General features: G+C 32.4%; 1 protein-coding gene and 1 pseudogene across 1 annotated transcript; one reads left to right on the top strand and one right to left on the bottom strand.

The window, feature by feature from the left end:
- Positions 1-70: 70 nt before the first annotated feature.
- Positions 71-4,709, bottom strand: LOC125210380 (regulator of nonsense transcripts 1 homolog; the record flags this gene model as incomplete). Its single annotated transcript, XM_048109937.1, has 12 exons — positions 71-202; positions 334-405; positions 806-877; positions 974-1,096; positions 1,736-1,844; positions 2,664-2,782; positions 2,871-2,921; positions 3,119-3,214; positions 3,290-3,382; positions 4,025-4,075; positions 4,186-4,356; positions 4,443-4,709. Coding segments are annotated over 12 exons (1,356 nt in total), but the record flags the coding sequence as incomplete, so codon positions are not given.
- Positions 4,710-9,085: 4,376 nt separating this feature from the next.
- On the top strand, positions 9,086-13,926 carry LOC125215327 (annotated as a pseudogene).
- Positions 13,927-17,633: the final 3,707 nt, after the last annotated feature.

Below are 17,633 nucleotides of genomic sequence, written 5' to 3'. Positions count from 1 at the left end.
CTTATAAAACCAATCAAGCAAGTAAATGTGTAGCTGAACAAAAAACATACCAAACAAAATCCAATTTCTATTAATCAAACACAATAAAAAAAAATAAAAATAGAAGGAAATAATCAGGATACAAATGTAACAAACCTTGTTCATCTTTCAGCTGTTGTAACTTGTGAAGTTCACTCTTTTCTGATGTATCCAGATGTCTAACCTGTGTGTGTGAAGAAATAGGTAAGCCCAACCACTTACATATGTACAGGCCACGTCATTGGCAAAAACATAATTGTAACTTTACCATGAAAACTGCTGAAATATACGATAAAAATCGAACATGAAACAAACCTGGTAGTGCAAGGTTAAATGCTCAACAGGGGAACTAACAGCTTCCCTTGATTTCGCACAAAGTCTGACAACCTTAATTATTAAAGGAAAAAAGAGTGATTAATATAAATAATCTGCCAACAAAAGGACATAAACCTCAAAATTGCACAATCAACAAAGTCATTAGATCTATTTTAGCGCTCTCAATTGCTCTCTTTATTCCCTGTTTGTCTCTATTAGCATATGGCTCAGGATTATGCAAAGGTTAGGGGGAAAACTGTAACAAGGATACATCAGCCAACAAACTTGCTAAACAATTAACCAGAACGATAAGAGGTACTATGAGTACTGTGAATCAATCAGATTTCACCCAACCTCCACATGTTCCTAGGGATCAGAATTTGAGTGAAGGAGTAATTTAAGGTGATACATCATCATACCAGCGCACAAAACATTCGAGGAAAATAACGATTTTGACTAACAATATTCAAACCTTTAAACCAGTTGCGCTTATCTTTTCAGCTAGCTGATCCACAGCAACATTACTAGGAGCACAGACCAAAACCTACAGGGAAACCAAACATTAGCACACATGAAAAAAAAAACAACAGAGAAAGCATATGTATCTTCTCGGAAAGCACAAGCTGCAAAGTAACACAACCTGTCCTTGACCTTGTTTGGCCATATGATACACAATTGCAGCAGATGTCACAGTTTTACCCGTTCCTGGTGGACCTTGGATGAGACTTATAGGCTTCTGTAGGACACTTTTGACAGCAAAAACCTACAATGGTTGGCAATATTAAACTTTGTTGGCAGAAAAAAAAACACAAAAGGCGCAGCCCAGTCTACACCACCAAAACAGCAATTTGTAGAACATCAAAGTGCAAAGGAAGGCAGAGGCGGCAGTTTTCTCCAAAAAAATATGGCTTCGCATGTACTTTTTTTAGAATAAAAATGGCAAAATATAATATGTTCCCAGGGACATTTTTTCGTATATGTCACTGGAACAAACATATGGACCTGAGGGGTGTCCCCTTGCTTCACAGATGCTACCACTTCCAACACAGTGACAATTGACTTCTTTGCTGTCAACTTTTCCATATATAGCTGACTAGCCGTAACAGTGCTTATAGTAGATAATTAAAAAGAGAGAAAACACCATTTACTTAACATTGCTTATCAAAGAATTTTTAAGCTATTTCCACGAGTGCTTATCTATCTCTAAGAAAAATAAAAAATAATAATAAAAATGGGTGCCCTACTTCAACCACTCGGCATTGTGATTCAGGTATCATCCCTTTATTTAAAACTAGAACTTAATATGTAATGCATTTTCATAGCTTCAATAAACACGCAGAAAAGAATATAAAACAAAAGCCAATCCAGATTAAAAATAACATGGAAGAGCACAAGACCATACTTGAGATGCATTAAGCTCTGGTAACCCAGGTGCACCAAATCTTCGAGGCAACGTATTACGAACCATCTGCATTTCAACTTCATGGCCAAGTAAATGATGATAGATATACCTGAATGCATGCAACAATATCAGTTACAGATAGTTTGAACTTTAGCCAGAGATCAAGAAAGTGTATTCACTGTATGCACAAGAGAGTTAACTAAGAAAACTACCATAAGGTTTGACAGTGTTACAGAACTAGCATTCTTCGTAATGCATCTATCCCCTGGAATACGAGCTAGCTTCTTATGGAAAGATCCTGAAGATGTGCTATAAGGAAAGCCAGACAGTATTCTTTCTTTCTTAGGAACCAAGGAGGGGAGATTGTGGGGCTTGAGCTCTAGGCCCCACACTTAACATTGGCAAGGCTAAATGCTTATGAGTAATTGTTTTGCAAATGTCAAAATTATTCAGAGATATTTCAGCATTAAACACCAGAAGGAAACTTTTTGATTTCCCTTGCAAATAGTTAGGCATAGGAAATAGCATCATCTTCCACCCAAAATTCCGACAAATGATTTGGTGAGGACACCACATTATGAGAGCTTTCTGGCCACAGGGTACCACGCATATCAGAAAGTATCAAACCCAGGGAGTGTTAAAATATATTTTCCCATTGACCAGACACATGAAAGAAGGTGAATATGATTCAGTTAGAGGCCTATTAGATTGATTTCGTATAGACCTCTGCTTCTTTTCTAAGGGTAGGAAATACGATCTAATATAGACAGGAATCTTCCATCTCCAAGAAAAGATGACCTGATGTACTTGTTTATTTCCTCTAGCATGAATAACAGTTTTTTCTGAAGCAGTGCTTAGAATAGCATAGACAACTGATGCAGTTTCCTACCAACTGAAATACATTCACAAGAAGAAAGCTGTCACTTACCCACTGACACTGGTTTCATCAACAGCAAAAGTCTTCATAGCCCCCTGCATCCGATCAAAACTTGTGCTTTTCCAAACAAAGTCAACACTAAAACCATGATTGACATCAACAGGAACACCCTGCTTGAACATGGATTCAGATCATCCATTTTTATAATCATAATATAATGTTAAAAACTAAAAACAAAGCAATTGAGCTATTACACACCTGACTAGCACCAAGTTCAAGAGCAACCTCCTCTTGTGCAGTCAATTTTATCTGAGATGACAAACAAATTGCAACTTCCATTCAAAGGATAACCAGATATGTCAATAAATCAAATACGAGACAAAAGTAAATGAAAATTAGAACTCAGTGTGCCTCATGACAGGTTATGATAATTCAGAAACACACTAGACTACCATAAAAGCTCATTGCTAGAGAAAACTAGAGTCGTTCAGAATGAGATGTCGTACCACATGACCCACAGATTGCCACGAGGGGTGAGCTGCATCACCTGAATAACGGAGTCGAAGTTCATCACCAGTTACAAGGCGTATTTCATTATCTTCCTACAGAAAAATGCATCCATTATCTAACAAAAAGTATCATGAAAATTGAACTTAGTAAACAGCATGAGAGGCTACCTTAGGAAAGACAAAATAAGCAATGCGCTTCTTGTTGAGACCAATATCCCAACGAATCGTGATACTGTCTTTGCTTTGAGACTCTTTCATCATCTGCCAAAACATATGCACCAGCTAATTTAGGATTCCAGCTTGGACAACCCTAGATATAAAGTTTTCCTCTATTTCATGTTCAAAGCTTGTTTGCTTAATAGTTAAAAACTCATGTGTAGTTTGTTTCTGTTTTGCAAAAACTTTAGCTAAAATTCTATAGTGCCATATGTTTGTTGAAAGGAAGCATGTGCTATGTTCTGCTGCAAGTCACATCTCAATCAAATTCCAAGCCACGACAAGATTAAACTGGTTCTACGATAAATAAACTATGTTTTGAAAGAAACTGTCTAATGCGGTGAAGATAGTAAAAAGAACACTATCTAGTGAAGTGAAGAAAAATCTCATAAACCTGTTAGCTATACACCATTAGGGATTTTTGTAGATTTTACTTTTTCAGTCCACATCTAAATGCCCACATTTCCTTTCTGGGCCAACTCAGAAACCATGCCTTAATTAATACTAATGATAACCTTTCTCAACCCCCCCCCCAAATTATGTAATGACGACAATTGTTATATAAAGTGTGAACACAAACTCGCCAAGGAAAAGAAAACAAAAAATCGAATTTATTCAGTAGGGGATAACTATTTACACGCGACTTCTGGTGCAGTGCAAAATCATAAAAGTTGAGGTAGGTCATACCTTATCATAATCTGCTTCAAGCTTAATGAGTGGTGCAAAAACATTTTGATACTGTAGAGAAAATACTACATCAATATAATTATATATTTTGGAAACAAATTTCACTTCACTGATGCACAAATTAATTTAAATAAGATATCACTATATTTCACAACAACAACCTGATAAGCATCTTCATACTTCGGAACCACAGGTTGAGGCTCATCATCAACACCAGGCTTCTCAAGATCTTCCAGGGTAGCATCAGGATTCGTCTTCCAAAGCTCTTCTATTTTATTTATCTGCTGGGCACTAATTTGTCGAGCCCTAAGTTGTTCTTGTTCAGATGGTACCTATTTTTCAGAAAATTAAATAAGCTCACAATAGGAACATAAAGTCTGTATTAGCCATTAGGACAGGGAATATGAGGAAGTCTAACCTTTAGTAACCATTGCAAGAAACATCTATCATCAATAAGTGGGCACCATTGACTCAGGTCCCAGTTCATGTCCTTTAATGCATTAACACTAAGGCATGGCTCCCTACAAAGCAGAACAACAACACTTTCTGTTGTTGCAGATATGAATCCTAGAAGAAACACATTTCTACAACCACAGTTATAACATTCAAGGATTGTTTCCCCCAGCGGGCTGTCTTTGTGAAGACACACTTCTTTATGTTTTGCTCTCACCTGTGATGGATCACAGAGTACCGGTTAGCTTGATCCAATTTACTTCTTAAATAGTACGATTCACAAAAGTTAGATTGAAGGAAAGCTTAACAGGCACTTCCTACTAATCCCCTAAATAGGAAAAAAGCCCTAAGCAAAAGCCCATTATTTTATTCAAGGCAAAATCATAAGTTTGCATTTTATCACTACCCTATCGATGATTCTATATAAACGTGTATTTTTTCGGATGCTTACTTAATAAAAAATATATAACCGTAAATAAGAGCTAGATATATGATTCTATATAAACGTGTATTTTTATCCGATACTTAATAAAAAAAGAAAAATGTTTTGGAGACATAATGCCTAAGACATAATGAGGTTAAAGTAGTAATTTTATTTTACATTTAATTTTAAATTAAATTTAATATTGGTATATGTACTTTGTTGCCCCTGCATTTATATATGGAAGTAGTATTAATTAAGATCTTGATAAGGTTAATTTGATTATTTGTAAAATATAGAGTTCTTAACTAAATTTACTGTATCAAGAAAAATTAAATTATATTTCAAAATATAAATAACTTTAAATTATTAGTTTTTTACATCATTGTTAATGTTATTATTGACCATAATTAATATTTACTTTTCTTTATTAAATATTGAAATTTTACTATATCATGTAGCAACAAATTTGGAGTATGCAATTTTGATTTTAAAATTATTTGAGATGCAGTTTTGATTTTCATACTAATTGAGTACGTAATTTTGATTTTAAAATTTTTAAAATTTTAATATTAATTCTTTACATTTCATTTTTACTATTATTTCTGGAATTACAACTCAAAAAAAATAAATTCACATGTTCTTAACTAATACTCCTATATTTAAAATCTTCTCATTTTCTTATATTAAAATTACTAACTACAAAAGGATATAATTAATGGAGCTTACGATTCTTAATTTTCTTAATTCTTAATATAATTAGTTGATGTACGATATATTAAATAATCTAAAATGAGAAAAGTTGATTCATCCAATTATTTTCGTATTAAAAAATATAATAATTTTTTATTTTTCAAACATTATAAAGTTAATTTTCTAAGCATAATTTTATAGAGTCGAAGTCTAACTAGTACTTGTCAATCAAAATATAAAAAGAATATTACATGTGATAAAAGTTAAGAAAATTAATACAAAAATACAAAAAATAACGCAAATAAATGATTCATCATAATAACTACTACTATTATTTAATCATACAATTCAAATTTGAATAAGAAATTTAACAAAAAAAAATAAAATTAACCGGCTATGAAAGTATAATATAAAAAAAGAAAATAACTCATAATTAAATTATCAACTAATTAGATAAAAATTTATTTGAAAAAATAATAATATATGAAGTTATCAAATTATTTTATTATTAAATAATAATTTAGTATGCATTATAGTAACTAATTTATAATCTGAATTCATGATTTTTAAATAAATAATATAGTATAAAATTAATATGAAAAAATTGATATGTAAACATATAAAAAGTTTCGAGCATGATTGTAGCTTATCTTTAATCAAATCAATAAATATGCATTTAGATAAAGATATTTAATTTGATTTAATATTTCTTAATTAGATTTGTATCCATTTAATATGATATTGGGTAAAGTAGTCATTATAAAATTTATATCTATGTCAAAATGCCATAAGGGTATTATGTCTTGGAGACATTATGTCTCTAAATCACTACTCATAAAAAAAATGCAAACTAAGTTTTTTTTTTCTCTTTGTAGTTTATCATCTGCTTCCTGAAACAACGCAATCTATAATTTATAATCTATAAATATATAAAAGGGGAGTTTTGAAAATAATTACATGAATGCCATTAATAATATAAAAAGATTTTTCTAATATACTTACTATATTATTAAATTTAAATATCATGTTAGCGTAACCTAAAAGAAATATTACTACTATGACTCTTCATTTTTTTCATGATTAACTATCCACTAATGACATTTATTGTCACTTACCAACTAACCTATTAACTTTGGGTAAAGAGATTTTTCTTTTAATACTGTTACTCTTAATGGTTGATCATCAATCGTGTGGTTTATGTTGCTCTAGGTTGCAAAAGACGAAAATAACTGTCTTCTGTTGTCACGAACCTTGAGGTTTTGTTGAAGACCCAGAAACACAAATTGTACATGCTAGTAGTTATCCAGGAGGCCAGGATTACAAAGGTTAGTGGTGAAAGCATTGAGACTGTTCGCATATTGTGAAGTGTCGAATGTATAATTTTTTCATTTAGTGCTTTGTATGAATATTAGGTTGGTGGCACTCTTATTCATTTGTCTTTCCTGGACGTGATATGGGTAGTAGCAGCTACACGGGAAGTAGGCGATGCGGAATATACTATTAGGGTATGCAACCAATTTTTTTTTCCGGCTAAATGCATGCATATTGATATCGGTTTTATATTTCAATAAATTGCTATTATATAAATTTGCGATTTTAGAACTTGAAATAATAATATTGTTTCTCATTCGGTATGTGTTATTTTTTTTTCTTTTTTTGATTTTATATTTTTTAATAATTGTTTTTTATTTTATATATTTATAAATTTATAAAATTATTTTACAGTATAAAATAAATGTAAATAAAAGAAAATGAGTCGTGCATCGCACGTGTGTGATACTGGCTTGTGTTAAAAACGCAATTTAAGTTTTTTCTCTTTTTATAATATTTTTTTATTTTTTAGAGTGAATAGTGAATACATGTAGTTTGCACATTTTCGATATCTAAGAATATTTGTGAAAAATTGGGTACAAGATAAACAAAAATAAAATAATAATAACAAAAATAAAACAAGAATAAAAACATTAATAAAACACACACATTGTCATTAGTTCAAAACAAAAGATATGAACACTCGTACCAATCATTAACTCTATTATTATACTCTAGTAGTAGTACTATTTACTTTAAATAACTTTTTAAATATTATATTGAAAATAAAATAATTATTTGAATAGAACATATCATTAACTCTTTTTATTTCTCTAGGTTCATTTCAAGGAATTTTGTGACTCCGTCATAAGTTTTATTGCATATTTACAGAAACATGAACACTAAGTGTTTTTGTCTAATAAAACTGCACTAACACACTAGGTGAAATTTCCTTTATCTATAGCAATTTTATAGAAAAATAATACTCCGTAATCATGTAATGAGAATTGTAAATCCAAGGAATTAATTATATTCCACAAATTCCAAATGGATAGCATAACATCATCTAAGGACATTATTATCCAAATGGATAACATAACATCGTCTCAGGACATTGAATAATGTCGTTCATATTAAGGTAATTCTTACATTGACTAATAAATTTAAAATCGAATTGTTTATACATGAGTTATCGCGAATCATTTAGTAATGCCTTTGTTCCATTATATGTGACCATCTCATTCTCTCTTACTTTACTTTCCCTCCACTTTAACTAATTATTAATATAATTTCTCAAAATACATGAGAAAAATAAATTGGGTCACATAAAATGGGACGATATGATTCATGTATTACACTTTCGCTTTTGTAGTTATCCTCATGTATATGACCAAATAACCATAATAAGTGATCTTTACATATAATAATATCTTTTACTATTAGTATTATCATTTATAATGTGAAATTGAATTGAATAATTCTAATAACTGAGACACCACCGAGACTCACAAGCGGCCGAATACAAAAGGGAAAAAAGAAAAAAGAAAAAAGAAAAAAAAAATAAATAGAAACTATTACAATAGAGTGTATACATACTCGCGGCCCACCAAAGGAAAAATAAAACAAGCAATTTTGGCGTCGACAAAGTGAAAGCTACTTTCATAATTCATTTATTTTAATAAATATACAAAATATTAAATCCATTGATCTCTCCATCCATTTTATCTTGAGATGCTTTGATCTGCAATAATTTTCTTGTACGCACTCTCTTGGTTCATTTTCTATTCCACTAGATGATTTTTTTTTATCTGTCGCCACTATCCTTGTTCACGAATGTTGCATTTTTAGTGTTTGTTGATTCCAACAGATTTCACCCTTTTGATAAAAAATTCACAGCATTGATTGTTCTTTGTCGGTTAATCTTTCCGTTTGGTCACTTTCTTGAAATATTATGTGGTTAATTTTGGATGCGTCTATGTAAATTTCATATTCATGTGACGAGCTGAATAAGGCTTAGTGAGATTTGTTGGGTGAGAAACATGGTCTAATTTTGTGGCTTTTAAACCAATCATTTGTAAGTCAAAGTTTTATTCTTATTTATTAAATGAATTTTCCTATGTGAAGTGATTGAGTTGCTTTGCACTTTAGTAGTTGTATCAGAGAGAGCTAAATAGTTGTACATAATGGCATGTAAGGGGTTCTGGGAATGCATGTTGAAGCTTTTGAACTTCTTATTGATGCTTGTGGGTTTGGCTATGGTTGGATATGGCATATACCTATTTGTGAAGTACAAGAACATTGCTTCCTTTGGCGTTGATGCACACCCTCCCCCGTTAAGTCTGGAGCTTGTACAGCTCGGTCGGCCCATGCTGTTAGCTGTGTCTTTGGCTGATAATATTTTGACAAACTACCAAAGGCATGGTACGAAGAGATAACCCAACTCTATCTATAGATGTTCTGCTAATGCATATGTAATGGCTACTTGGAGTATGAGAGTCATTCTTATTAATGCTTTTTGTGTGGTGACTGTGGTCCATTCTTTAGATAGCGTAAAGCCTCAAAGGGATCTGTTCAAGTATCAAACTTGTGGAATTTATCGGCCTATTGATTACTCTGAAAATTTAAATTATTAGTATTAATTGTAAAAGTGATCGCACATCGACTTGAACTCAATAAGATATTAAAAGTTTTCATCGGTTTGTGCAAGCTGAATACGACAAGATAATAAAAAAGTGTTTATGCATTAATATTCTTCTATCCTTTGCTCCATGTATAGTTTGCCTCTAATACAAATCAATGACGAGATCTGGCACCTTTACTAGTGCTTGGAGCTGCTTCATCTTAGAGTAGTATATTATTTATGGGTGTGGTTGATCATACCGTTTCATGTCTAAAGTTTCCTGCTTATCTTTTATTTATATTTTCAATTTGCGTATGGGTCTTCAATTTCTCTGTTACTGTGATTGTTGCTCTCCTGAAATCCATGATTATGATTTTTTATTATATAAGTAATTATCATATTCCTTATTTACATTCTAAGGATGAATACTTATCCTTCTAACCCAATTGTTTTTCATTAATCTCCACTCTCCAAAATCCAATATCGTTTCTTGTGTTTCTAAAATGCAAGTACTTACTTGCTCAGAAAATATGATGTTTGGCAGTATGTCTTTTCGTCTTCTTAATCTTATCGTCTCTGTCTCTCCTTCCATCAGTTGTGCTGGAGACTTGTTAAGAAGCCGTTTTAGAGCGTGAATAAGACAAATGCATTATCTTTCTCATGTATGTTGACGTTTGGTTGCTGGGGATGATTATATTGGCTTCATATGTGCTAGTTGCAGGTTTATTTGTCTCTTCATTGGAATTGGTGTGACTATTCTTTTTGTTGCTTGTTGTGGTTGCATTGGAACGACAACTCGAAATGAGTGTTGCCTGACTTGTGTATCCTTTCTAATATTTATTCCTTATGCTTAAACCTACTGCTCTTTTGATTTTATATCATTGATATGATTGTTGGTGAAAACTGTATGGCTTATGCTCATAGGATTCTCAAAGTCGACTACATAATATAGTGATTTGTTAACTATAAATCATCATCCCTCACTCGGTAGTTTTCAGTTATAGATAAATTTCATGATGCCTTCATAGTTGATGAGAAGTATTATTGACATATGTTGGCTGCTAGGTTTTTTCTTAGTATTGGTCATCTGAATCATTTGTGTGGAAAATAATGCAAGCAAGTTAGTGTGTGGAGTTCCTTAAATAGACATCATGCTTTTTTTGTTCTTCGAAAGATGGCTGAGTTCCTTAAGATAATTTAGTTTTCAATACTAATAGTCTTGTTGATACTGGTGGAGGTGGGATCAGCTGCTTTTATATTCTTTGACAAAAGCTGGAGGGAGGTTAGTCGAATTGAGATGGTTATATTTGATATCAGACTTATTGGTTGTAAATCTAATTCACGAGCTAAGCGTACAGAAAATTCCAACTGACAAAACTGGGAACTTCGATAGAATATATGAATATCTGGAGGACCATTGGGAAATTGTCAAGTGGGTTGCGCTTGGAGCTGTCATACTAGAGGTAATACTACTATTGAATAGTATTAACCATTAACATATTCTTGTATATGAATTGGAATGATTGCTCCCTGCTATGCAAGTAATTTTGATATTTGTGACAGTGTTAGTTGCGACACCAGAAAGACAACACCATAATGTAATAACGATTGGTGATATAAAACCATTAGTTGTTATTGTTATGTCTGACAGTTCCACTACCACTTTTAAGAACGATACCTCTAAGGTTCTTCTCACACATACTTTAGGTAATAGGTATGATTCAAAAGGGTTTTCTTATGCAGTTTTAGCATGTGGGGCAAAGATGATATTATGTTGCTTAGTATCGTCTCAATTTTACCGAAGAGTTAACATAGTGGCTTTGTTTCCAGGAACGAATATTTGACTTTATTGTCTTAAATAGATGATTAAAACTTGAACAATTTTGGTTCTCTTTTATTTTATTAATCACTGTGGAAATGCAGGTAATTACATTTTTGTTAGCACTCATTGTAAGGGCTGCTAATAGACCAACAGACTATGATAGTGACGAAGAATATATAGGTGCACCGAGGCAACAAAACCGACAACCATTAATTAATCGGCAAACTGTTCCAGCCACTGGTGTCTGTGCCGCTAATACCCTTGACCAGCGCCCCAATAGGAATGATGCATGGAGTACGCGTATGAGGGAAAAGGTGAAAATTCTTGTTCTGGTTTACACATTAAATAGTTCATTGACTTTTTGATCTGTATTATGTTTTGCAATTACACTCATATTGAAGATATATTGAATTAAATGGTTATAACATTGCTCCTCTCCACCGGCCTAAGCTTGTAAAGGAGACAGTTACATAATATGCAAGCCTTAATATTCTTCTCGACCAACATAAACTTTTAAATGAACTGTCCAATCAACAATGCTAAAGTGCTTATAAAAAGAAAGAAAGGAATGCATATTTTATAAGCATGATATGCCTTGATTTTAGTCTTATAGTTATGTTTATTAGTTATACAAATGAGTCTAATTTTAGAGTTATGTCAAATAATTAAATTTTGTCAGAGATGGTTAGTAAATGACAACTTATCCTCAATGGAAAGCATGAATGATTCTAGTTTAGGTTATTAGGTAAGGATAACTCCTAGCATGATCCGTTTTTACCAAGTCCATATTAAACAGAAAATGAGAATAAAAAAAAAATAGTTTTCTGCTAAATAATCTGCTGGGGTCAAGACTATATAATGCTTATGACAACCTATGGTATTGAGAATGTTTACTAACTATTTGTAGTAGGAATTTGCTATAGGTAAGTAAGATGCTTAAATGAAATAAACTAGTATGGTATCTTGTGTCTTGACTTCACGATCATAGTATTGGAATGCCCTAGATGTGTATTGTGGTTTTGAACTGATGGTACCATAGTTTGAGTCCTCTCATGCCACTGTAGACCATACCATGCATACCTGTCAGCAGAGGTGCAAGCTTGACACCTAGTTTAGACTAATTGAAGGCACGCTTCGTTTTCTCTTGCTTTCAATTAATGCCTAAGGGACATGCTCGACTGATATATGAAATATTCTAGGTTGTTTTTTGTTTTTTATGAAATGCCAGAAAGAAAACTACGATTATTTGAAAGAAACTTATTTTATTCTTCTACGTCCTCAAACAAAATTATGCTCTTGAGAAAAATGGAATTATGTCCGCATTTAAATATTTCATTAGCCATATTAAGTTATGTAATTCTATTGAGAGTGTTATGAGGATGTTAAGTAACACACAAATTGAAAGTTATATGTCGTTATTGCATAGATTTAAATGTGGGTAATTTGTAACTTTGGCCAAACATTGAGACTTTGGTGCCATTAATCCAATGAGAGATTTAATTTTATTATGTATGTTCAATAATATATTTAGCTATTACGACCGACTTAGTAATTTTACAACACAAAATCAATGCAACTATTATATGCTTAAATCAAATTTTATATTATTAATATACCTTGTATTATATTTTTTAATGAAAGTTTACATTGGTTTGTAAAATAGTCTGTTGTTGGTTGTCAGCCATAGTGGTAGCAACTTCATTATGATTTAATAATAGTCTGTTGTTGGCTTGAACTTTAGGACAAACATTAAGGTTTTTAGTCGAGGTATGCAATAAGAATAGTTAGTAGACTATAATTGTCTATTTAAAATTTTCCTAATTAAATTACAGTTTTTACATTCTAAGAACCTTTATTTGTCTACAACTTTGTACGTACTTCATATTTATATGCATTTGGGTCATTCATGCTGTAAATCTATATGATTCGCAGTCTCTAAAGTCTGTCTGTTTTATATTGTATTGAATTTCCCAACATGAGAGATCTTAGAGTGTGATCAATTTTCTAGCACTTTTGACACTGTTGCATAATGTTAGTAGTCTTTATATGAAATATCGTCTTTTTTGATTTCACAGTCCTCGACCTATAAAGCACGAACCTTTCACAGTATTTGATTGTGTCTTGAGAATAGATTAAACCTCAACTAGACAGATCTCCTTATTATAAGCTAATGTGTTTTTTTGTGTCATGCTTTGAACCCTCTTACAGATGTGTCTTCCCATCAATTTTATTTTCAATCCAATAACAACTTGAGTGATATAAATGTCATCATTTCATTTCTCTTATAAGTGAATATAGTGATATTAATATTATCATTAAAATTCTACATCTGAAGTTACTTATTCATTGTTTGTGAAACAGTACGAATTGGACACCTCAAAGTTCACATACAACCCCTCTGAGGCAGGCAGGCACCCGCAAGCTGCCACACAACCAGTTGAGGAAGGGAGTCGCTGCATGATAATGTGATGTTGATGCTTGGTTTTGCACGAATTGGTTTATTCTGAACCGGATTGTAATTAACTGGTGTGATATCTTTGTATCTTGTGAGCTCAGTACTAGACAAAAATACGATTTGCCAATCGGCATTCATTTGAAGTCTTGTTGTTTCCCCCTTCCGTGAATGTTTCTCTCAACTTTTCAGAAAGAGCGGTTTGCCATCATGATACTTTAGGCAGATTTTTGGGTGATATGTTATTATGTTGTGCGAAGTGAATTGAGGTATTCCTTTTACATGGAAGTATTTTGTTATTGGATTCAATATTCATATTGCTGCTGACTTGCTGTGATATAATCAACTAGACTGATAATAGGGCTGACAATTTTTGACACGACACGATAACACGACACGAACCCGCATGAAATTAATGGGTATGTGTCAAGGCTTATTGAGTTCGTGTCCTTATCGTGTCGACACGATAAGGACACGAAAACTTCGTGTCGTATTCGTGTTCGTGTTACACGTTAAGAAATAATATTTATATATTATAATATTATTATTTTATTATTTATTTTTAATTTTTAAAAATTAAATTTAATATAAGAAATAATATTTATATATTATAATAATAATATTATTATAGTGTTGTTATCGTGTCGTGTCATATATTTGTTGTTATCGTGTCGTGTTGACCCGAAGTGGTTCGTGTCATGTTCGTGTCTGAGGGTAGCGGGTCGTGTTCGTATTCGTGTTCGTGTTTGGAGTTTTCTTAATGGGTCGTGTTCGTGTTTGTTGTTACCGTGTCGTGTCATTATCGTGTCGACATGATAACGACACAACACGTACGATTTGCCACCCCTAACTGATAACATGGATGTTTGTCGATTGTTTAAAAAATTTATCATCTTATAAATTTTTAGTTCTAATGCTAAATGTCCAAGCTAGCCTATAGTGGAATAATCTACATCTATTTATAGGTTTAGATCCATGCAAAACTATATCTAGATACAAAAACTAAGGACAAAATCACATAAAGGGCATTATTAAGTCAATGTTAATTTATTTTTAGATCATTTTATTAAAGGATGATCTAAATTGATCCAACAATGACATCAAACTCAAATTTTATAAAATGATCAAAAAATGATTAATAATGATCTTCCATGTTTTTGGTTAATTATTGACCATCAGATCACATAATCTTAGGACCATGGTTTGGCCTGCATTTCTGTATTAAGACACATCATTTCCCTATCTATACATACATACATATATAAAAAGGAAGTTTTGGGAAAAAGAACAAGATTGTCATTATGAATATTTTAATTGAATTGATAAATGCTTTTTTAGTTATAATAATTGAGAGAATTTAAAGTGAAAAGGTTTTAGTCATTTTAAAACATAAATTGAATACCTATTTTATTGAAGGAATTTATATTTATTAATGGAATTGAAAAGATTTGGGAGCTAATGACTATAGATCTTTTTTTCAGGCTCGTTAGTATAAAGATTGATAATCAAGATTCTTATTATTTTGCTATTCATCTTCGGTACAGTGGAATGCAGGATGATGACGATAATGACTGATTTCTGGCTAAATTCTATAAATAGTGCATTCTGGAAATCGGCTTCCACCGATAGGGTTTTTTTTTTATTTCTGTAAATAGGTGTTGCGCATTCTAAGAATGCGTATTTCAAATACGCATTCTTAGAATGCGCAACTAAGCTGAATTCGGCAGTCAACCAGAAAAGTCAAAATTCAAACTAAATACGCATTCTTAGAATGCGTATTTCAAATACGCATTCTTAGAATGCGTATCTCACTTGAATTAAATTGGGGCAAATCGGCCAGAACAGAACGCACAACAGACACGCTGCTTCTTCGATTCTGCTGCTTCTTCGCCGCCGCCGCCGCTCCCGTCGACCTGCCGCCGCCGCCGACGTTCTCCCCCCCCCCACCCCACCCCACGGTATGTATACCTCTGCCCGATTCTTGGAAGGGATTCGCGGGCAAGGAGGCTGGAGTTCGCGCAGAGGGCAATGCTTCTGCCCGATTCTGTTATGGACTAACTTTATGAAGGGGAGATACGCATTCTAAGAATGCGTATTTAGTTTGAATTTTGACTTTTCTGGTTGACTGCCGAATTCAGCTTAGTTGCGCATTCCAAGAATGCGTATTTCAAATACGCATTCTTAGAATGCGTATCACCCATTTCCAGAAACAAAAAAAAAAACCTACCTATTGGTGAAACGATTATTGTAGAAGACCCCATTTATAGAATTTAGCCCTGATTTCTTGAAGATATTTATGGAGCATTTAAGAAATTGAATGAAATCGCTAAGTGAAGAAAAACAATTATGATACTTTATAAAATGGAAGTGGATCCCTGCTGTGGTGCAAAACGGTGGCGTTTCATTCATTTGCTTCATCCTCTATTTAAATAATGATTTTGGCTACTCTACATTCTACAAAGAAAACGGTTGCTTTGTGTCTCAACTTTTTCATCAAACTTTAATCTCTTTCATCCCCTATTTAAATAATGATTTTGGCTACTCTACAATCTATAAAGAAAACGGTGGCTTTGTGTCTCAACTTTTTCATCAAACTTTAATCTCTTTAAATCTATACATATATAAAAGGCGAATTTTGGCCTTCTTTTGAAATATTTATAAGTTTTGAATATAGATTTTAATATTTATAAGTTTTGGGTTCCATAACATTTTTTCCTTGATTTTATTATCTTTAAATGATGTAACCGCTCTAAGAACAAAAAAAATTGAAGAGGTCGTGCACTCAATAGTCTCTTTTCTTAATGATTATGGAAACCGTTCTCCATTGAATTACCTTAATATTTGGTGTTGAAAAATAATTAAATTACAACCGTTTTACACCTAATTCAAATCCATAATTGAAAAAATCATGTAACTGCCGATTGTAGACCTTAATTTCGCATTTAATATAAATCCATTACTAAAAGAAGTTTGAAGGTTATAAAAGGGGAAGTATCCATGATATATTTCGAATCAAAATTTTTTCTGCTATCAAATCTGTGACTTTTTAATTCTTGATATATTAGTCTTGCTATTTCTATGTAAATATTGTATATACATATATGCAGGATTTATAGACGAGAGAATACTGTCGATTCTGCAAAACTATGGCATTAGAGGCTGTAGGGCAGTAGGTAATAGAGAATCCTTTTAATGTTTTTGGTTGAATTTGTGTACAATGATGATATGGAGAAATCAAAAGCGAAGAAAAGTGATGTTGGTGGTGTGAAGTTTTGTATTCCTGTTTCTCATTCGTCGTCGGTGAATTTTCTGGCAATTAAGTATGATGGAGGCGATGGATTCTTCTTTAGGGTTTATTTTGGCGCAGAATGGAAGGTTGATTATTTAGTGTATTTGTATTAACACTAAATGTATGTTGTAGTAGGTTTATAATTTATGGTACAAATTATATGTGGGGAAGGATCCCCAGCTGTGCACCTGCTATGCCATTTCTCACAGGCAATAAATCAAAGAAAAGAAAAAAGAAAAAGAAATAAAACAAGCGTTGCTGCGTTTTGTTCATAGAAAGCAGCCCCCTATTGTGCACAGCAGGAGATCCATTTCCATTATATGTGTACAACGTCGGTTCATTTGCTATAAATTTATTAATTTGTAGTGACTCATTTTATGTTTCTAAAATTAATTTTTTTGTTGATGTGTTGATGATAGGTCCATAGTTATTCTCTACCTAATCGTGTGTTGTTTGTATCATAGTAAATTGAGTTGTTTTTCCATATGATCTAAGTCGCAATATGTTATGAAATTTTCGTAAAATAGTATTTTGGTTTTATTCAATAG

This window comes from Salvia hispanica, chromosome 3, assembly GCF_023119035.1.
Source record: "Salvia hispanica cultivar TCC Black 2014 chromosome 3, UniMelb_Shisp_WGS_1.0, whole genome shotgun sequence".
Classification (NCBI taxonomy): Eukaryota; Viridiplantae; Streptophyta; class Magnoliopsida; order Lamiales; family Lamiaceae; genus Salvia; species Salvia hispanica.
Note: the sequence above shows the minus strand (reverse complement) of the source record. Positions and strands in the feature narration are given on the sequence as shown.